This window comes from Eptatretus burgeri, chromosome 14, assembly GCF_056783735.1.
Source record: "Eptatretus burgeri isolate ZD-2024b chromosome 14, Ebu_testis_v1, whole genome shotgun sequence".
NCBI classification, from domain to species: domain Eukaryota; kingdom Metazoa; phylum Chordata; class Myxini; order Myxiniformes; family Myxinidae; genus Eptatretus; species Eptatretus burgeri.
The window spans coordinates 46,467,100-46,489,255 of NC_140974.1; the positions used below are offsets into that span (position 1 = coordinate 46,467,100).

The 22,156-nt window shown below is 45.1% G+C and overlaps 2 protein-coding genes across 2 annotated transcripts in view; one reads left to right on the forward strand and one right to left on the reverse strand.

The window, feature by feature from the left end:
• LOC147013092 (endophilin-B1-like) overlaps positions 1–10,999 on the forward strand; it is a 48,654-nt gene extending 37,655 nt beyond the window's left edge. The window contains exons 8-9 of the mRNA XM_085854666.1: positions 3,159–3,363; positions 10,397–10,999. Of these exons, the coding sequence (XP_085710792.1) occupies positions 3,159–3,363; positions 10,397–10,504 (313 nt within the window). The 3' untranslated portion in view covers positions 10,505–10,999. The remainder of the gene's footprint in view (positions 1–3,158; positions 3,364–10,396) is intronic.
• A 252-nt stretch (positions 11,000–11,251) lies between these two features.
• Positions 11,252–22,156, reverse strand: part of NUP214 (nucleoporin 214) — a 104,547-nt gene continuing 93,642 nt past the window's right edge. Inside the window, exons 26-28 of the mRNA XM_085853471.1 lie at positions 14,660–14,841; positions 13,887–13,920; positions 11,252–11,350 (exon numbers count right to left, since the gene is read on the reverse strand). Coding sequence (XP_085709597.1) covers positions 11,317–11,350; positions 13,887–13,920; positions 14,660–14,841 — 250 coding nt within the window. The 3' untranslated portion in view covers positions 11,252–11,316. The remainder of the gene's footprint in view (positions 11,351–13,886; positions 13,921–14,659; positions 14,842–22,156) is intronic.

Consider the following 22,156-nt stretch of genomic DNA (forward strand, 5'->3'; position numbering starts at 1 on the left):
TTTCTTTCAAAAATCGTGCTATTTTGTGAGATTTCGTCAAACTTGTTCTTACTGGGTGCCTGAGGCCTATCCTTGAGGCCTGAGGCCTACCCTTTGTTCCCCTCGGTACGATCGTGTTTGTTTTTTTCTCCCCATTATCTTCAATTTCTATCTTTCCCACTTTCTTAACGTCCCCCATCCCAACTAATCACTTTCTCATCTTATCTTATCTTTAAAATAAAATAAAAACCGCGACCTTTCTCCGATTCTTCTTCTTCTTCATCTCCTCTTCCTCGTTTTTTTTTTTTTTTTTTTTTTTTTTCTACAACACTTCCATGACCTAATCTGTTGAAAACTCTCTCAAACATTAATAATAATAACAAAAAGGATCTCTAATGCTTCATCTTCCTCTTTCACACGTGTGGTAATCTTTACTGTATCAGAATGCACTACTCTTCTGCTATTTAGGCCGAGGTCACATTTGCCACGGCGGCCGTGGGGTCTCCAAAATCTATGGCCACAAGCAATTATATGGCGGCCGCAGTATTTCCACGGACACAATGTAGCAGTCACATATGTTTTTATTTTTCGGGGAGCTGCACGGCATATTTATAAATTGTGGAGACCGGAAACATGGGGTTGCTGTACGGTCTTTGATTTGATGTCGCACGGTGACCTTAGGGCGCTCCTGCGGCAGCCATAGAGTTTTCAAGGCAGACGCAAGGCGACCGCAGGGGGGCCCTAAGGCGAACGTGTGGCCAGACGGACGGTAACGAATGGGTTAATTTTTTTTTTTTACCTGTTTTTTTTTTTTTTTCGGCTTGTCGAATTGCTACGACGAACGTAGAAATGAAAAAAGTTATAATTCCACGGCGACCTTACGGCCTGTAAAATATAGCCACACGGCATAGGGCCACCCTGAGGCCACCTCAAACTCTGCGGCCGCCACACATTTGTCAATTCAGAGGGCGTATGGCCACTGTATCCTCGCCGTAGAGCAAATGTGACTTAGGCCAAGGTCTTAGAAATTGTGGAGACCGAAAACGTGGGGTTGCCGTACGGTCTTTGATTTGATGTCGCACGGTGACCTTAAGGGGGCCCTGCGGCGGCTATATAATTTTCAAGGCAGACGCAAGGTGCCCGCAAGGCGACCGCAGGGTGGCCTAAGGCGAACGTGCGGCCAGACGGACGGTAACAAATGGGTTAATTTATTTATTTATTTTTACCAGTTCTTTTTTTCAGCTTGTCGAATTGCTACGGCAAACGCAGAAATGAAAAAAGTTATAACTCCATGTTATAATTCCACGGCGACCTTACGACCGTAAAATATAGCCAAACGGCGTAGGGCCATCCTGAGGCCACCGCAGAAACTCTGCGGCCGCCGCACGTTTGTCAATTCAGAGGGCGTACGGCCGCCGTATCCTCGCCGTCGAGCAAATGTGACTTCGGCCTTTAACAGACTGCTCTCAATTCGAGCTTTCCTTCATCCCTTGCCTAAAAAATCCAACTGTTACAGCGTTTCTTCTCTCCATTCTCTGAATTTGCCTTTGTTGCATCCCTCAAGAAATGTGTTTAATCGCATAACTGACCTAAAACTTTTAAAAACCCCAGTTTGCTATGAATGTTCGCTTTCCATCAACCATTCTTTTTTTTCCAACTTCAGTGCCAACTCACTCCTCTCACCCCTCACTCTCAAAGCAACCATCCCACTCTTCTCCCTCCAAGCCTCCCTCTCATCTCTCTCAAAAACTCCCCCCTCACCTTTCTCCCACCACTCATCCTTCTCAAAATTGCCCCCCTCCCATCCACAAAGCTGCCTCCTTCCACTGCCCTCTCACCTCAATCTCTTCACTCCACCTCCTCAAATTCTCAACTGCCTTCTTCCCCCTCTCTTGGCCCCCTCTCCCCCAGCACCACAGAGCCTTTTCTCCTCCCCATTCGGCCCCCTCCCCTAGCTATTCTGCAATACTCCACACTCTTCCAACAACACTCCTTACCTCCCCCCCCACTCGTCCCTTGTCCCTACCTCTTCATTAAAAGTATGGACCTCAAATATCCAGGGCCTTCGCTCAAACCTTTCAGATTTTTCCATACAGGCTGCCACTGACAAACCAGACATAATCTGCCTAACAGAAACTTTCCTCCGCCAAGACGTGTCTGACTCCCAAGTATCTCTCCCTGGTTACTCCCTCCTCGAGTTTGACAGAACTGAGCCTTGCCCTGGTGGAGGAGTTGCTCTCTTCATCAAAGACTCTATTCCTCACTCTCCATGCACTGCCCTCACTCCCCCACACCCCCACGAATACCTCTGGCTATGGCTTCCCCTCCACTCCAACCTCATGTTTATATGTGTACTGTACCGTCCACCTAACAGTGATGACTCCATCTACACCTCACCATCTGAAAACATGGACCAACTTCTATCTTCTCATATGTGGTGACTTCAATTGTCATCATGCCAGTTGGCTAGGTGTGGGTACCTCTCTCACCTGTCATGGCACCTCAGCAAAAGCTTTCTGCGACTCATTGGGACTGACTCAATCGGTCAACTTCCCCACCCGGATCTCAACCAATGGTACTCCATCTCTTCTGGATCTGATTTTGACAAATTTCCCTGACAATATCTGCTGCTCTTCCTCCGCTCCAATAGGTTCTTCTGACCATGCCCTTGTCAAAGTGGACATCTCTCTGGCTATTATCAGAGAACCACCTCACCACCGTCGAGTCTGGCATTTCACTCAAGCCGACTGGCAGGTCTACAAGCAGCCCTCAAACTTATAGACTGGTCTCCTATCTCTACTTTCTCCAACATCAACTCTTCCTGGGAATTCTTTCAAAGAAACTTGCTCTCCCTCATGCACAGATTTATCCCCTCTCGTCTTCAGTTATCCTACCCTTCCTCCCGCCCTTGGTTCACTGAAGCTTGTGGTGAGGCAGTTGTCCTGGAACAACTTGCCTTTGCCTCATGGAAAGCAAAAATATATACATATATATTTTCAAAAAAAAAAAAATATATATATATATATATATACACACACATCGAGTTCATGGGACATTCCTTGGTAATAAGATATTTGTTTGTGATTGTTCGTCGGTATTTTTGTTTTAAAAGTATCCGATTTTGAAAACAATGCTATTATCAAGTAACGAGTCTGCATCACCCCCCCCCCCCACTTCAGTATGTCGACCTCTCAAGCCACAAAAGATACCACCATGCCTGACCTCAGCCCTTTGGCCTTAACCAGTGCTATACAGAAAGGTCCAGCTGTGCTGGGTCTTGAGTCTTCCATGTCAGTATCACCCGGTGCATGTGCCAGGCGTGCACGCGTCCTCTATGACTACGATGCGGCAGATGTAAGCGAAATGTCGCTGCTCGCTGATGAGGTGAGATTATGTCGAGAAAAAGCATTAGCAAGCTGTGCTTTGTTTATTTACTAACGGGCTATCTGGCTGGTTGAGCTTTTCCTGGTGCTGGTTTTGGGACGTGTTGGACGTTGAAAAGCTATGGAATTATTGGCCGAATGGTGGTTACCTTTTGTCTGCAGGCTGGCAGCAGCACTTCCGAACCCCACGTCCCAATATACACTGTATGGTGACCTTCGTTGGTCTCAAAATGTATGTCGAGGCCAATGTGTGTTTGCTTAAAATATTGCCCAGATTCTGAAGTACCGAAACAAACATCGATCCCCCTCCCCACAAAATTTGGGGCTGGCTTCTCGGTGCTACGGTTTGGCTATGAAAGAATATTGCACAAATACTTGAGTATTTAAGATTACCATATTTTCACGCAAACCCGCACCGGTGGAGGGGGGGGGGGAAGAGTGCTCATGGAAATTTCAGGCATATATAAACCATCCATCCATTGGGACCATACTCTGCGCAGAGCATTGGTGCTGCCGAAGCAGTCTCCTTAGCTATTGGGCACAATCCTGAATGGGTCGTCACTCCGACACAGGATACCAGCATGTTGGCACTCATTTTGTCGATCTCGGAAGAATGACAGGCAGAGTCAACCCCACCTGGTGTTAATTCAACAGCTGAGCGGAATTTGAACTCAGGACCCTAGGATCCCAAGCCCACCACTCGAGCATGTTTAACCCGCACACAGGTCAACCCCACAAGCCAGTGGTGTGTTCAGTTACCGAATTTATTGTAACGTGCTCGACAAGTGGCTTAAGCACTCCATTCAAAAGGAACGGCTGGCTTGGCAAGTGCTAGCTCGCTGATTGGTAAATGAACATACCCCTGCTTTCCTCTCCACATGACCAGGAGATATGCGATCTCCATATGCCCAGCAGCTGACACGGCTTTGTTGTCTCGGGCCATTGGACGGCTCTTTCAAATTCATCTGCGGTGAATAACCAGTTGACATGAAAATGAATATCTTAGAAAAAGGATTTTTTTAAATAATCAAAAGTTTATTGCACCGACGTGTTAATCAGTATGGCTTCCGGTACCGATGTGACTGGAAACCACACTGCTCACCCATGAGAAACGCATCTATACCCTGCAGGCTGTTGAATTTTTAACATTCCACAATTGTCCATACCATTACAAGTTCCTGCAGTGCAATGTCTGCTGTTGGTACAAGTAAGAGAAAATGTAAAAGTTTCACGGCCAAATTGAAACAAAGTTGAGAAATCAGCTCAGTTTTTTTTTCTCGAACGACGAGGGATGACTGCATGGATTGCGACAAACTTGGGGTGTTCAATTACCAAGCACTTGCCAAGCCAGTTGCTCATTAACGGTTTTGAATGGAGTGCTTGCTTCGGTGCTTAAGCCACTTTGCAAATGCTGGACAAGAAACTTGGTAACTGAACATACCCCCAGAGACTGAGCTGCTTCAGCTGTTTCGCAGCAACACAGAAGACTAGGGCTTTTTGGGGTTTATGGAAGACTATTTACTGGTGCCTCAAATAGTTTTGCAATTCGATGTATAGACAAAATAACTAAATAAAGATCTTACAATTAAACTTGCAAAGAAAAAAAAAACCTGCCTCTGTTTCTCCTTGATAATTATCCCCCGCCAACCAACGAAGTTGGCGGGGGATATAGAAATGGGTTCCGTCCGTCCGTCACATTTCGTTTCCGGAGCTTAACTACAAATCCCCTCAAGATATGTTTATGAAATTTGGTACACATATCAAGCAAGTGGTGAACTGGTGCCTTTTGATATTTTCTAATTGATAGGTCACATGGTTTGGCAACCATGTTGGATTCAAGAAAAATATTAAATGTTTTCTCTGGAATCGCATAACCTAACGAAGCGAAAATTTGCAACTATCATCTTCCATCATGTCTGCATACATAGTAAAAATTATGACGTCACAAGTCACAGGTTTGGTGGCCATCTTGGATAGAAAAACACACCTCATCCGATTAACACGAAACTTCACACACGTATTCCACTGGAGGATTGGAGGCAGAATGTAAATTTATGTCAGGTCGCATGGTTCGTCAGCCATCTTGGATTAAAAATTAATAAATTTCAAAAATCTTCTTCTCCAGAACGGCTAGACAGAGAGGCAAAATTTCACATACACTTTTTTTTTTTTGTATACCTTGGTCGAGGCTCGTATGAGAGCTAACACACAACTCACAGCAAGGAGGCATGAGACAAGAGGGGCGGGAGTGGAAGGGACAAAACAGTGGGGAACAGACACATTAGGTAAACTGTGGAAGGGAGAGGGATGGGGATGGGACGGGGAACATGGCGAAGAGAAGATGGACATTACAGGGACTTTCAGGAAGGAAAGCAGGAGAATTGAAGGAAGTGGGCTTGGGTGGATTATCGGGGGTAGAAAAGATCGAGGATTTGGATGGGGGAAGATAAGAGGTGGTGGTGAACAGCTGTTTTGAAAGCCTGGAGGGAAGAATGGGAAAGAATAGAGTGAGGAAGTTTATTCCAAAGGTGGGAAAAAAGAGGAATGAAAGAGTGAAGATGGGCAGTGATTCGTGATTTTGGTAGTTTTACCAGAAGGGGGTTGTTGGCGGACCTTGAGCGCCCTGTGGAAATGTGGTGGGGACAAATCGCAGAGAGAGCAGGGGGGGCAAGGCTGGAGAGGAGTCGGTAGAAGACAGAAAGACCACCGACCAACCTGCGGTGATTGAGTGAGAGGCCCAAAGACTCAGCTTCATTGCGGGAGATGCCGATGATCTTAAATGCCCTGGTTTCGACAGCGTGAAGCCGAGAAAGGTGGGAGGCAGGAGCACCAACCCAGAGGGGAGAGCAGTACTCCATCAGGCTACGGACAAAAGCTTTGTAAGTGGTCAAGAGCTCAAGAGGGCCGAGGAAGGACTTTGCACGATGGAGGATTCCCAGTCGGTGACTGGCTTTTGAGGCGAGGTTGGAAATGTGACTTTCCCAGGAAAGGTCATGGCAGATAGTGAGACCCAGAAGCTTGAAAGAAAAGACTTCTTCCAGAGGATTGTTGAGAAAGTGGTTGGGGGGGTTTTGTAAATGGTCCTTTCGAAGAGACATAGTGAGAGTGTGAGATTTGTCTGGATTGAAAGACATGTTCCACGTGTTGGACCAGTTTGTGATTTTATCCAGATCTGCAGTGAGCGAAGAAGCTGCTGCTTGCCGGTCTGAGGGATGACAGATGGTACGGCAGAGGGTGGAGTCGTCGCCAAAGAGAAATAGAGGATTTTCCAGAGAGTCCGAGAGATCATTGATGAAAACCAGAAAAAGAACAGGGCCCAGAACACCACCTTGAGGAACTCCAGCCTGCACAGGAAGAGGGGATGAAAGAACTCCATTTAGGGCCACACGTTGACTGCGACAGGAGAGGAAGTCTGCGAGCCATGAGTGGAGATGGCCTTGAATACCATGGGAAGAGAGTTTGGTGAGTAGGGCAGGGTGCCAGACTGTGTCAAAAGCACGTGATATGTCCAGGGATACGGCTCGGATTTCCTGTCTGGCATTGAGGACCTCCATCCATTGATGGGAGAGCAGAAGCAGCATATCCAGGGCAGAGTGACCTGGTCTGAAACCAAATTGATGATTGGAAATCAAGCCATTGGAGAAGAGGAAGGATTTCATGTCTGAAGCGATGATGGATTCCATCACCTTTCTGATGATTGGGAGAAGGCTGATTGGTCTGTAGTTGCAGGGATCTGTTTTTGCACCTTTTTTATGCAGGTCAGTGATGTTAGCAGATTTCCAAGCAGATGGCAGATGACCTTGGGCAAATGAGAGGGTGAATAGAACAGAGAGAGGGTGAGCAAGAGCAGAAGAGCAGGCTTTGAGGACACGTGGGCTGATGCCGTCTGGACCGGTTGCAGAATCTGACTTGAGGTTTGAAAGCAAGCTCTCCACCTTGTCAGGAGAAAAGGATACAGAGTCCAGGGACAGTTGGGTGCGACTGGGTAAAGTGGGTAGAGATAGTGATTGGTTTAGGACACAAGATTTAGCTGCAAACACCGAGTTTAGACATTCAGCTTTATCACGTGTGGAATCAGCAGTGCGGCCATTTGAGGTAAGGGAGGGGATGGAGGGGGAACATACACCAGAAACAGATTTGATTAAACGCCACCAGGATTTTGAGGAGGGAGAGAGGTTTGAGAGTTCAGACTTGAGATGAGAAAGATGTTGTTTTCTGGCTCTCCTGAGGGTAGATACACACTTGTTCCGAGCTTTGTGGAAAGAACTGAGATTGCCCTCAGTTGGGTTTGCTTTCCATGAGGCAAAGGCAAGTTGTTTCAGGACAACTGCCTCGCCACAAGCTTCAGTAAACCAAGGGCAGGAGGAAGGGTAAGACAACTGAACACGAGAGGGGATAAATCTGTGCATGAGGGAGAGCAAGTTTCTTTGCAAGAATTCCCAGGATGAGTTGATGTTTGAGAAAGTAGTGATAGGAGACCAGTCTGTAAGTTTGATGGCTGCTCGGAGACCCTGCCAGTCGGCTTGAGTGAAATGCCAGACTTGACGGTGGTGAGGTGGTTCTCTGATAACAGCCAGAGAGATGTCCACTTTAACAAGGACGTGGTCAGAAGAACCAATTGGAGCAAAGGAAGAACAGCAGATATTGTCAGGGAAATTTGTCAAAATCAGATCCAGAAGAGATGGAGTACCATTGGTTGAGTCCGGGTCGGGAAGTTGACCGATTGAGTCAGTCCCAATGAGTCGCAGAAAGCTTTTGCTGAGGTGCCATGGCAGGTGAGAGAAGTACCCACACCTAGCCAACTGGCGTGATGACAATTGAAGTCACCACATAAGAGGAAGAGAGAGTTTGGATGAGAAGATAGAAGATGGTCCATGTTTTCGGATAGTGAGGTGTAGATGGAGTCATCACTGTTCGGTGGACGGTACAGTACACATATAAACATGAGGTGGGAGTGGAGGGAAGCTGAAGTCAGAGGTATTCCTGGGGGGGTGTGGGGGAGTGAGAGCAGTGCATGGAGAGTGAGGAATAGTCTTTGATGAAGAGAGCAACACCTCCACCAGGACGAGGCTCAGGTCTGTCATACCGTAAGAGAGAGTAACCAGGGAGAGATACTTGGGAGTCAGACACGTCTTGGGAGAGGAAAGTTTCTGTTAGGCAGATAATGTCTGGTTTGTCAGTGGCAACCTGTATGGAAAGATCTGAAAGGTTTGAGCGAAGGCCCCGGATATTTGAGGTCCACACTTTTAATGAAGAGGTAGGGGAGGAGGCTTTGGGTGCAGGAGGTGGAGGTGGAGGGGGAGGGGGAGGGTAGGACAAGGGACGAGGGGGGGAGGTAAGGAGGGTTGCTGAAAGAGTGTGGGGTATTGCAGAATAGCGAGGGGAGGGGGCCGAATGAGGAGGAGAAAAGGCTCTGTGGTGCTGGGGGAGAGGGGGTACAAGAGACAAGGAAGAAGGCAGTTGAGGATTTGAGGAGATGGAGGTGAGAGGGCAGTGGAGGGAGGCAGGTTGGTGGATGAGAGGGGGGCAACTTAGAGAAGGAAGAGTGAGGGGGATGAAAGGTGGGAGAAAGGTGAGGGGGAATTTTTGAGAGAGGTGAGAGGGAGGCTTGGAGGGAGAAGAGTGGGATGGTTGCTTTGAGAGTGAGAGTGAGGGGTGAGGGGGGTGAGTTGGCACTGAAGTTGGAAAAAAAGAATGGTTGATGGAAAGCGAGCATCCATGGCAAACTGTGGTTTTTAAAAGTTTTAGGTCAGAGATGCGATTTAACACAATTCTTGATGGATGCAATGAAGGCGAATTCAGAGAATGGAGAGAGAAAGCACTGTAATAGTTGGATTTTTTAGGCAAGGAATGAAGGAGAGGTCGAAATGAGAGCAGTCTGTTGAAATAGCAGAAGAGTAGTGCATTGTGAAACAGTAAAGAGTACCACATGTGTGAGAGAGGAAGATGAAGCATTATAAGATAGTTTTTGTTGTTAATTTTATGTATGAGAGAGTTCAACAGATTAGGTCATGGAAGTGTAAAAAAAAAAAAAAAAAAAAAATCGAGGAAGAAGACGCGGAGGAAGTTAAGAGGAAGAAGCAGAATCGGGAGAAGGTGAACGTGTTGTTGTTGTTGTTGTTGGGTATATATATTTTTTTATTTTATTTTTTTTTTGAGATAAGAAAGAGATTAGTTGGGAGAATGGGGAATGTTTGGAAAGTGGGGAGGATGAAAATTGAAGGTAATGGGGAGGATAGAAATTGAAGGTAATGGGGAGAAAAATCGAACAAACAAAAAACGATCGAACACCGAGTGGAAACCGGTAGGCCTCAAGCCTAGGCCTAGGCCTAGGCCTCAAACACCAGGAAAGAACGTCGACAAAAATACTCACAAAATAGCACGATTTTTGAAACAAAACCGAACTAGGAACACACAGTAACATGTAGGTGAGAAAATTAAACAGTTAAAACGGGACAAATAACAACCGGAAACTTAACTTTGAGAACGTCAGCAGGGAGCCCCGAAGGAGACCTCTCGCCGCTCCGGAACCGGAAGTCAAGACTTTCCCCAAGACATCCTTTCAGAAGTTTGTTAATTTATAATTGATAGGTCATATGGTTTGGTGGCCATATTGAATTCACCCTAAAACTTTCAAACATCTTCTTCTCCAGAATGGCTGGTCAGATCAAGGGGAAACTTCACATACATATTGTACACGCTTAGGGAATATAAGTTTGTTAATCCTCATTTACTATGGCGGGGGATATCGAAGACTTTGTCTACAACGGATGCTAGTTTCACTTGGCCCTGTGGTTATCACTTGTCTTTTGGTGAAATGCCGTGTACCCCGCAATTGGAGTTTTTGGAACCAATTTAACGTACAGCCCATGGGTTGTGTGTGTAATTATGGTTGTTCCTTGTAAAACCTGGTAAGGTAAACTAATCCTTGATCGTTTTTGTCAATGTATTCATCATTGCTTTGAGGTTGAAAAACAAACATCGTCTCGGTGCCTTTGTGCTAACACTATCTGTTTGTACACCCTGTCGCCCAGGTGATTATGGTGTACAGCTTGCCAGGAGTGGACTATGATTGGTTGATGGCTGAAAAGGCAGGACAACGTGGAAAAGTTCCTGTGACATACCTTGAACTTCTGAATTGATCCCCTTCCACATTTTTCTTTTTTTGATCACTTGTCCTCATTTCAAAATTAAGATTACACAGAATTGATCTGTGGAAGTTTTGGTTGGTTTTCTAATTGCTTCAGTTGTATCAATGAGGGTGAGAGGTGAGGATGTGTTGAAGGCTTTTCTTCATTTCAAGCTTTTGCTTTCTCCTGCCTGCTAATTAACCCTCATGCCTCGTCACACGTGACTTAAAAGTGTGGGACCAAAATGGCTGACTTCTGCCTCATCCGGTCTGGTTTTGCATGATAACACTCTTCCGTGCCCATCTGGTAATGCTGTACATTTGAAGTTCCGGTTAAAATTCAAACGCTGGTGTCTCATCTGAGTTCAGTGTGTCGTGCAATGTAGTCGAGGGCCTTGGAGGTCGGTGAGGGTGTGCAATTTACAAAATGAAGGCCACACTACTGGCTGAAGATAAAGATGGAATTGCACAAGTGGTGGTTTGATTAAATAAAATTCTGTGCTGCCAATTGCCTTGGTGGTTTATTGTGAGGACTACTCTGTTTCCTCTTCCTTGGGTTGGTGCTTCCACTTCCTATTGTTACTGCCTTGGGCACTGCATGTTTTAAGCATGCTCAGACCCTGCTAAGTGTGGGGGGATATGTTCCTGGGGAATAGTCCCAGTGGTTCCTGATTCATGAGGGGGGGAAAAAAAAATCAAAAAGCACATGTATATAATCCACATGTCATGGGGTTTGACAGTATACAGATCAATTAAAGCCTTTTCATGACCACAACATTTTATTAAAGAAACAAGCATTTGGTTGGAAGGAGAATAAACAAACATTTAACTTCTCCACGTGAAAAAGTTTGGATTGGAGCTGTGGAAGGGAGGGAGACAAAAAAGGTCTGGTGAGTACATGAATCATCTTTCATGACTATAAAAGGTGTAATGTAAAGATAAATTGGGATTTGAAGAACTTTTCTCACCATCATTTCACGTGGCAGGGAGGAAGGGGAGAAAATGAATTTGATTCGAATCACTTTCGTTTGTGTGCAGCACAAGGCTGCGGGAGAGCATCGGCGGCTGTGCTACCGATGTAACGCTCTCTCCTGCTTCGGGCAGAAAGTTGTAACTTGTTCATGGTGCCGGTGATAGCTCACCTACTCTTCACGAAGAGCACCAAGTGATCTTTAATGGCCAATGAATGCTGGCAGATGGGATGCTCGTTTAACATCTATCCAAGGGACAACACACGCTGATAAATTACCCTGCCTGTGAAACACGGGGATGACAGTTTGTAGCCGAGTCTGGATTCCAACCTAAGCCAGAAAACTTGGGGACTTGTCAGTCCTTGATGTGACATTCTTTGTAGTGAAACATTTCAAAGAGAAGGAAGCTGCTGCTTGCTACATTTAGGGGGTTGAGTTGACTCACCTATATTTTAAATACAGGTAGTGGACAAAAACATGGAAACACCTGGGTTAATGGGGACACCGCACAATGGCTTCCACACACATGTGGCCCAGATGTTAAGCAAATGACATCCCAGTATGCTTATGGTCATGCATTTAAAAAAGAAAATGCTGCACAGGTCTAGTTGCCTATAATTATGGCTGTGAGACCCCCCCTCCCCCCACCATCAATCACAGAGCATGTGTGGTCACCTAATAGTTTGATGAGCATGACACTGTTATCCATATGTCATGACCTCCTCAGTCACCAGATCTGAACCCAATCAAACATTTACTGGATATTCTGGAACGATGCCCGAAACAGCGTTTTCTACCTCCATCAAGCAGGTGCTGTCTCGCTGTCTCTGTCTCTGTCTCTCACCATTGAGAGATGGGGCCAAAAACGAAAACTAACATATCTCAAAGTTGTGGATGAGTTATGACAAAACTTGGTGGATGAGTTGGGTATGTGACGAGAACAAGCCAATTCGATTTTTGTTCAGCTAAGGATGCAGATCTGGCCCATCAGTGGGATAAAAAACCGTAAACTGTTCAGCCTGGTGGAGGTGTGCGCTCCACCAAGTGATGCAACCAATGAACCAAGTTCTTGATTTAACCTGTTAACTACTGCATCCAATAAATAGGCTTTTACAGGCATATCCTAACATGATGATAATGATGGCTGAAACAAAACTACAGTTTGTGTATATACAAATAAATTTAAGGCTTATTTTAATGAACTTTTTGAAATCGATTTGTAACTTCAATTGCTATCATCCTCACAGGGAGCAAAAGATCCTCCAATATGCTTCCTTCCACAAACATGGATAAACATTAAACCATTCAACCTGACTGTTCCTCCTCATATGCCAATTTCAAATGCCACCATGTCAGCTCTACAAGCAATTAAGGCATTGTAATTGAGGCCTTCAACTCTGGGTCTGACTCGATCTATAAACTTTCCAACGCAGACGGCACGTGTTCCCTCCTGAACCGAGTCGTGACCATCTTTCAATCAAATCTCTCCTGTTGTCCCCATTGGCTACTCAGCCATATTCATGTTCAAGTTTCAATTTTCCTTGGCTGTTGTAGATATGGCCAACCCCAGCACTACAGATTTTGGTTGTTAGCTCGAGCTGACGAGCAGGGACGAGAGTCTGCCCTCTTGCAAAAACAATTGGTATTCTATCTTTGCATCTGATATTGTCTCTGAACCGAGAGTACCTTCAAAAAACCTCTCTCTCTCATGTACAAGTTTAGCCCATCTCATCCGCAGCCATCATATCCATCCTCCCGGCACCGGGGCATTGAATCATGTGGAAAGGTAGTCAAACAGTTTGCTTCTCGAACAAGCGAGGTGAATCCAACTGAAGGCAACCTTACATCATTTTGCAAGGTTCATAAGTTTTCCATCCTCAGACACCTGAGAAAACATCAGGCTGAATCACCTCAAGGCTGAATCCCACTGCTACTGTCTGTCTCTCTGCAATGGATGGAACCACCTACCTGTGATGGTACAATCCTATTTTCCCTCAATGGCTTCAAAGTGACACCACCTCATTCCCTCATGAATCCTTCACTATTAAAACTGTTCTTCTGTCCTGACTTCCATCAATCATTCCCTTGTGTATGTATGCGCACCTGTCATTCCTCAGTCTGTGTTGTCTCTCTTCCCTCAATCACAGTGTATTCCTGATCCTCTCAACTGAGGAAAACAACCCCTCCCTTTCCCTAAAATTTGCCAACTGGAATAATTATACAAGCTCATAAGATACAATGAACATGAACGTGACACAAAAAGTCTAAGTATTCCCCTCACAAGATATAAAAGTGTATCATCTGAGTTTTAAACCCTGAACAATGGTTCCATCTGATTGTTAATCAGGATAAAGTGGACTTGTACTCGCGCCACAATGACATCAGAAAGGGTGTGATGACAAACAGAAGTCAATGCAAACTCACTTGGATGTCTGACCAAAGCCAGGAGATGCAAAGCCTGCTCACACAGACACAAAATAGTGGATCTTTAAAAATATATATACATTTTTAAACTTTTCACACCAACAATCCTTTATCTTCCTCCAGTGTGTTACATAATGCTTTGTCAACATGGAAAACACAAGCTTTCAATGCAGGAGTTTTTGTGTGAAAGTGCATGGTAGGTGAACCAAATAATTATCAATGCAACTTGTTATCCCCACATGAAAAAAAAGGTTTAAATGGGGGGGGGGGGTGACATTGTAATCGGCATCTCTCCATCCGTCACGCTATCTACTAAACGGTTGGGCAGAAATTCACCAAACTTAGTAGTTATGATCACCACATAGCAAGAAGGTGCGAGAGCGGTATCACCTTTGGCCCCACCCCCTGAGGCAGAGTCAAAAGGTCAAATACCAAAAAAGCAGATGCAATCAACATTGGGGAATCGCATGAAACATGCAACAATTTCTTTGATTTGAGCCTGGTTCATGCCTCATGGAGTGGGGACTTTGGGTTGCCAGGGTGAAAACATTTGTTCAAATTAAAAACTTGATATTGGGTCATACCTGGTGGAACATTTTGCCATCTTTTAACTTTGCTTTAAGTGGGATACATGGGGATTTGCGATGGCACGCCATAGACTCCACAACAGCTACTCTTGCAATGGTTGAAAAAGTTATCAATGGGTATAGAGTAAGTGGGAGAGCAACAATTCAAAACGTGCATGCTTTATTTCATTACAGAGTCGGACTCACCTCCAAATCCCCCAAATGTCGCAGGATTTTGAGCACCAAAGGCTGAGCCGGTCCCTCCAAAGCTCGGAGCTTGCCCAAACCCCCCTGCCGGGCTCTGCTGCCCGACTGATGAAAACGATGGCATCGTGCTAGCTTGTGATGCTAAACTGCCAAATGTGGGTGAGCTTACTGTCCCACCAAACCTAGAAGAAAACATCAGCATGTCAACGCCTGTGTTGCAAGAAAAGGTGGAATTTTGCAGTTCCATTTTAACTTTTTACTTGTGTCAAAGTCATTGTTAAGGCTGTTCTTGCTGCAGTGAGAAGATGGTGCAGAGGTAGCGAACTTACTTTTCAGCTGCGTAATCTGGGTATGATTTGTGACCAGGCTATAAACTGTTATATTGGTGCTTCGCATCAGTGTTCAGTGTCTCGGATATATGTTAAGGTGCTGTCACACCTTGACGATTTAGCCAGCGTATGCCGACTTGTGAAAAATTTGTCAAAAACGCTGGCACACGTCGAATACGTTATGGGTAAGTTTTGTATACGTTAAGAGCACGCTGAAAAACACTGCCATACGTCGTAGTACGCTAGCTTTCATCGTTGTACTTTGTGGTTGTCCTCAAATTTTAGCATGCTTGAAATTTTACGACGTATGTCAGCGTATGACTCACACGTTCCGCTACGCTGGCCATAAGTTGTAGGCACGTTATGCGATCGTTGACACATGTCGACACATGTTACTTCTAAGTTACTCATAAGACGAAACACATCGAGGTAATGATTAGCATACCCGAAACTTATTTATAACCTACGAGTAACGTGTTGTAGGCACATTACACGATCGTTGACACACGTCGAGGCACGTTATGCGATCGTTGACACACGTCGAGGCACGTTACTTGTAAGTTACTCACAAGTCGAAACACGTCGAGGTAATGCTTAGCGTACCCAAAACTTATTTCTAACCTACGAGTAACGTGCTTTGAACCTATGTGTAAGGTCCCTCTAACGCATATTGACGTATGTAGACGTATTTGATTGACGTCTTCCGGACGACCACAGAACTTACTGAACGTGTTTCTAATTTACAGCTACCGTATAATGGCGTATTGGCAGCGTTAAAAAAAAAAAACAACAACAACAACAATAACTTCCGATATTTCGTCACGTGCCGTTACGTCATGTCCGATTGCCTCTTCAGTTTGCTCATGTCTTATTCTTAGTTCCTCCTCTGAATATTTTCTGTTTGAGGATATTGTCATGATGACGTCGAAACTTAAAAGCAAATGTCCGAATATATTTTAAAATTCGTGAGACTAAAAATAAAAATAAAAAACAACAACAACAACAACAACAACAACAACAACTTCAGATATTTCGTCACGTGCCTTCACGGAGCCAAGGAGAAAAAAAGAAAATGTACCTTGATGGAGAAAATAAGTTTCGGGGGGTATGAAAAACATTACCTCGACGTGTTTCGACTTATGAGTAACTTACAAGGAACTTGTGTCGACGTATGTCAACGATCGTATATCGTGCCTACAACTTATTCCCAGCGTAGCGGAACGTGTGAGCCATATGGCGAGTACGTTGTAAAATAATCAGCATGCGTGAAATTTCACGACGTACGAGACGTACCACGAAATATGACAGTATACTTCATTGTTTTTCAGCGTGCTCTTAACGTATACACAACTTACCCATAACGTATTTGACGTGTGCCAGCTTGGTTCGGCAAATTTTTCATAGGTCGGCATACGCTGGCTAAATCGTCAAGGTGTGACTGCGATGTTGACACTTTCAATTTTCAGGCGGTTATGATTTAAATCGGCGAGCGGCAAGTTTTTAACAGGCTACGCCACGAGTTTGTCGGCGATACGTGCAGCACGCTATGCCTAAGTTAAACTATCGTTGGGCATAGGTTGTGAACGCCGACAACAGGCTAAGCATTCGTTGGTATAAGTTATCTATAAGACAACGAAACGTTCTGTGCCCGTTACTAATATGTTATGCATACGACCAACACGTTATGAATACGACCAAAACTTTAAAAAAACATCAAAAATTTCAGCGTACGCCAACGTTTTACATACATTTTTATACATTGCCATTGCTGGCTAAATCGTCAAGGTGTGACAGCACCTTTAAGCTGGGTGTCCCATTTAGCATTAGTTATTGGACATGAAAGACCCCACAGTGCCTTACGTGAAGAGGAGGCAAATTATTGCAAGCTTTATGAACAAATTACAAATTCCTGTCTAAATCAATGTCAGGCCTGGCCAGCTGGTCCGTAAAAGACTTTCCCCATGTGCTCCCACAAATGTTGATGTTGATGTGCCACACATTACAGAATGTTGGTGCTGCCGAAGCAGCTTATTGGGAAGGGGTCTACTGGGTGGTTTGCCATTGCCTTCCCAGCATTCTTTGTCCATTTTTAAGTATTTGGTATGACTTTGCTGGGGCTAGAACCTCCGACCTCCAAGACTCACAGCAGATGCTCTTAAATTGTGGGTAGTAGTAGTGGTGGTAGAAGTAGTAGTAGTAGTAGTCGTAGTAGTAGTAGTAGTAGTAGTAGTAGTAGTAGTAGTACAAAGTGGTAGTAGTGGTGGCGGTAGGTAGTATAAGTAGTCGTGGGTGTGGTGGTAGCAGTAGTAGTAATAGTATTCATCTTTATTTTTGCACGTTTTGTGGTGATCACTACACCGATAAGCCTAACTTCACAAAGTCAAGTCGTGAGATCTGAGCCCATATCTTCCAACAAAGCTGATTAGTCCAAAGGCTTGCTGGCCATTATGGATTTAAATATTTGTTTTAATTCAAAGATCATAACCACGAAACGAATTGCTACAAAACTTCTGACACATTATCAATGGAAGAGAGCACCTCAATTCTTTGAAACATAAGAATCTCCAAAATCAAATGGCTGGCAAAGGCCAATGAAAAAATGACCATTTTTCAATATCATGATGATGAATGATGGGTTCACATTGAGGAAACTGGTATGTTCAGGTTACAGGTGATAGCAATTATGATATGAATACTTGTGGCCATAACAAGACTCGGTAGCATTATGGTTGGAGCATCCACTCAGAGTCTGGGAGGTCGGTGGTTCAAACCCCGACTCAGTCAGACCAAAGATAAAAATGGTACGTGCTGCTTCATCGCTTGACATGAAGCATTTAAAAAGGATCGAGCACGGACAAATTGCCATATGTTGGCAATACCAGCACAGGCTTTGATGGGCCCAATGACCTCCTCCTATGCTGAGGTTCCTTGTAAGGGAAGTCCTATTATAACCCTTCCTTCACAATCAAGATGGCATCCATAGCAACTGAGACAAATGTTAATTTTGACAAGAAAAACCTTTTTACATATACTGTCAGAGCCTGTTATTCGTGGTTTCGCAATTTATAAAATGTGAACTGCGTTGACATTCACGGCCCTGTGCTTCGTGTATTCATTTATTTATTTATTTTTGCAGTTTTTTTGCGGGTGTATTCGTAGTTTTTTGTGTGCGTATTCACGGCTTTCCCTATAGAGCCTGGTGTTGGCGCAGTGGTAAGGGCAGTGGCTTGGGACCCAAGAGGTCCTGAGTTCAAGCCCCGTTGGGACACTGAATTAATATATGTATGTATATGTGTATATATATATATATATATATATATATATATATATATATATATATATGTATTTATATAATGTATATATATATATATATATATATATCTATATCTATATATATATATAAATATATATAAACCAAGTCGAAAACACCAGGGGGTTGACCCAGCCTGCCATCCTTCCGAGGTCGGCGAAATGAGCACCAGTTGTACTGGGCCCGGTGTATGCCCCGGTTAGAATAGGTGTACCATATCCCTGTGTGTCGTAAGAGGCGACCAGGGTTGCGTCAGGAAGGGCATCCGGCGAAAAACTCTATGCCTAATCCTTATGCCGCCAACAAAACGCACTTCCATACCGGATGGGTCGAGGCCCGGGTTACCAACGACCGCCACCGGTACCGGTGGTCAGCAGGGTACCAGTGGAAATTGTGCTACTGCTGGGCGAAGGAGGAGAAGGAGACGGGGAAGGCGAGTCCGGAGGCAGTGGGAGAGGGGGAAGGGTAGAAGTGTGGAGGTGAGAGTTGGAACTCTGAATGTTGGGACGGTGACTGACAAAGGGCGAGACTTGGCTGGATATGATGGAGAGAAGAAAGGTGGACATACTGTGTGTACAAGAGACCAAGTGGATGGGGAGTAAGGCGAGGAGCATTGGAGGTGGTTTCAAACTGTTCTACCATGGTGTGGATGGGAGGAGAAATGGTGTCGGGATAATCCTGAAGGAAGATCATGTCAAGAAGGTATTGGAGGTGAGGAGGGTGTCTGACCGAGTGATGAGTGTGAAGTTGGAAATTGAAGGGGTGATGATGAATGTCATCAGTGCATATGCCCCACATATGGGGTGTGAGATGGAATATAAAGAAGATTTCTGGAGTGAGTTAGATGAAGTGGTGGAGAGTGTATCCAAGGATGAAAGAGTGGTGATTGGAGCAGATTTCAATGGACATGTTGGGGAAGGGAATAAAGAGGATGAGGAGGTGATGGGGAGGTACGGTCTCAACAAGAGAAATGTGGAAGGGCAAATGGTGGTAGAGTTTGCAAAAAGAATGGAAATGGCAGTGGTAAACACGTATTTCAAGAAGAAGGAGGAACACAGGGTGACATACAAGAGTGGAGGAAAGTGCACACAGGTGGATTACATCTTAAGTAGGAGATGCAACCTGAAAGAGATTAGTGACTGTAAGGTTGTGGCAGGGGAGAGTGTAGCTCGACAGCATCGATTGGTGGTCTGCAGGATGACTTTCGAGGTGAGGTTGAGGAAGAGAGTGAGGGCTGAACCAAGGACCAGATGGTGGAAGCTGAAGGAGGAAGACTGTTGCGTGAAATTTAGGGAGGAGGTGAGACAGGCGCTGGATGGTGGTAAAGATGGGTGGGATGATTGGGCAACGACAGCAGAAGTTGTGAGGGAGATAGCGCGGAAGGTACTTGGTGTGACATCTGGACAGAGGAAGGAAGATAAGAGACTTGGTGGTGGAATGAGGAAGTACAGGAAAGTATAAGGAAGAAGGGGTTGGCTAAAAAGAAGTGGGATAGTCAGAGAGATGAAGAAAGTCGGCAGGAGTACAAGGAGTGGCGTCGAAAAGCAAAAGAGAGGTGGCAAAGGCCAAGGAAAAGGCATATGACGAGCTGTATGAGAAGCTGGATACAAAAGAAGGGGAAAAGGATTTATACCGATTGGCAAGACAGAGGGACCGAGCTGGGAAGGATGTGCTGCAGGTTCGGGTGATAAAGGACGCAAATGGGAATGTGCTGACGAGCGAGGAGAGTGTGTTGAGAAGGTGGATGGAGTACTTTGAGGAGCTGATGAATGAAGAAAATGAGAGAGAGAGAAGGTTGGAAGAGGTGGAGATAGTGAATCTGGAAGTGGGGTGGATCAGTAAGGATGAAGTGAGGACTGCTATGAAGAAGATGAAAAGTGGAAAGGCGGTTGGCCCAGATGGTATACCAGTGGAGGCATGGAAGTGCTTAGGAGAGATGGCAGTAGGTTGTTAACCAGATTGTTTAATAAAGTCTTGGAAAGTGAGAGGGATGCCGGAGGAGTGGAGATTAAGTGTACTGATTCCGATTTTCAAGAATAAGGGTGATGTGCAGAGCTGTGGAAATTACAGAGGGATAAAGTTGTTAAGCCACACCATGAAGTTGTGGGAAAGAGTAGTGGAAGCTCGGTTGAGAGGAGAGGTGACGATCTGTGAGCAGCAATATGGGTTTATGCCAGGAAAGAGCACCACTGATGCGATGTTTGCTTTGAGAATGTTGATGGAGAAGTACAGGGAAGGCCAGAAAGAGTTACATTGTGTGTTTGTGGATTTAGAGAAAGCTTATGATAGGGTGCCAAGAGATGAGTTGTGGCATTGTATGAGGAAGTCGGGAGTGGTGGAGAAGTATGTGAGGATCGTGCAGGATATGTATGAGGACAGTGTGACAGCGGTGAGGTGTGCGGTAGGAATGACGGACCGGTTTAAGGTTAAAGTGGGATTGCACCAAGGATCGACTCTGAGCCCTTTCCTGTTTGCAATGGTGATGGACAGGTTGACGGACGAGATCAGACTAGAGTTCTCCATGGACCATGATGTTCGCGGATGACATCATGATCTGTAGGGAGAGTAGGGAGCAGGCTGAATCGAGCCTTGAGAGGTGGAGGTACGCACTGGAGAGAAGGGGAATGTTAGTCAGTAGGAGTAAGACGGAGTATATGTGCGTAAATGAGAGGGAGGGTGGTGGTATGGTGCAGTTGCAAGGAGTTGAGGTGGGGAAGGTGGATTGGTTTAAATACTTGGGATCAACTGTCCAAAGTAACGGAGAGTGTGGGAGAGAAGTGAAAAAGAGAGTGCAGGCAGGATGGAGTGGGTGGAGAAGAGTTGCAGGAGTGATTTGTGACAGAAGGGTAGCTGCAAGAGTGAAGGGGAAAGTATATAAGACGGTAGTGAGACCAGCTATGTTGTATGGTTTGGAGGCGGTGGCGCTAACAAAAAGACAGGAAGCAGAGCTGGAGGTGGCAGAGTTAAAGATGCTGCGATTCTCGTTGGGAGTGACGAGGATGGATAGGATAAGAAATGAGTGTATTAGAGGGACAGCGCAGGTAGGACGGTTTGGAGACAAAGTGAGAGAGGCGAGATTGAGATGGTTTGGACATGTGCACAGGAGGGAAACGGAGTATATCGGGAGAAGGATGTTGAAGATGGAGCCGCCAGGCAGGAGGAGAAGAGGAAGGCCAAAGAAGAGGTTCATGGATGCGGTGAGGGCGGACATGCGGGTGGTTGGAGTGTCAATGGAAGATGTGGAGGATAGAGCAAAATGGAGACAGTTGGTCCGCTGTGGCGACCCCTAGCGGGAGCAAGCCGAAAGAGGAAGAAGAAGATTCACGGCTTTCCCTCACGAATCACGAACCGCCGGGAACCTATCTCCTCTTTTTCCATTGAAATAATGCCTCACTATTCGCTATTCACATCATTTTCCAGGAACATATCCCCTGTGAACAGCGGGGTCCAACAGTGTGTATATGTATATATATATATATATATATATATATATATATATATATATATATATATATATATATATATATATATATATATATATATATATATATATATATGTATGTAGTTGCGGTTTTTGGAAACCGCTCTTGTAAATGTGCACTCACGACACAGAGGTCCTTCAGCGTCGTTATTTCCATAATAACTGGTTTAGAATTACAACCCCCCCCCATGTAGTTGGCTCAGTGGGATACAAACTGTGTTGTAACAGGTAGATTAGGATCCACCCCCTATATTTTTTTTCACATGGAAAGTTGTCGGCAAGGCGTTGGCAGCCATTTGATGCGGAAATGTGCCGATCCCTTCCTTACATTCCCTCTATCGTTTATTTTTCTCTCTCTCTTCTTTATCATTAATTTC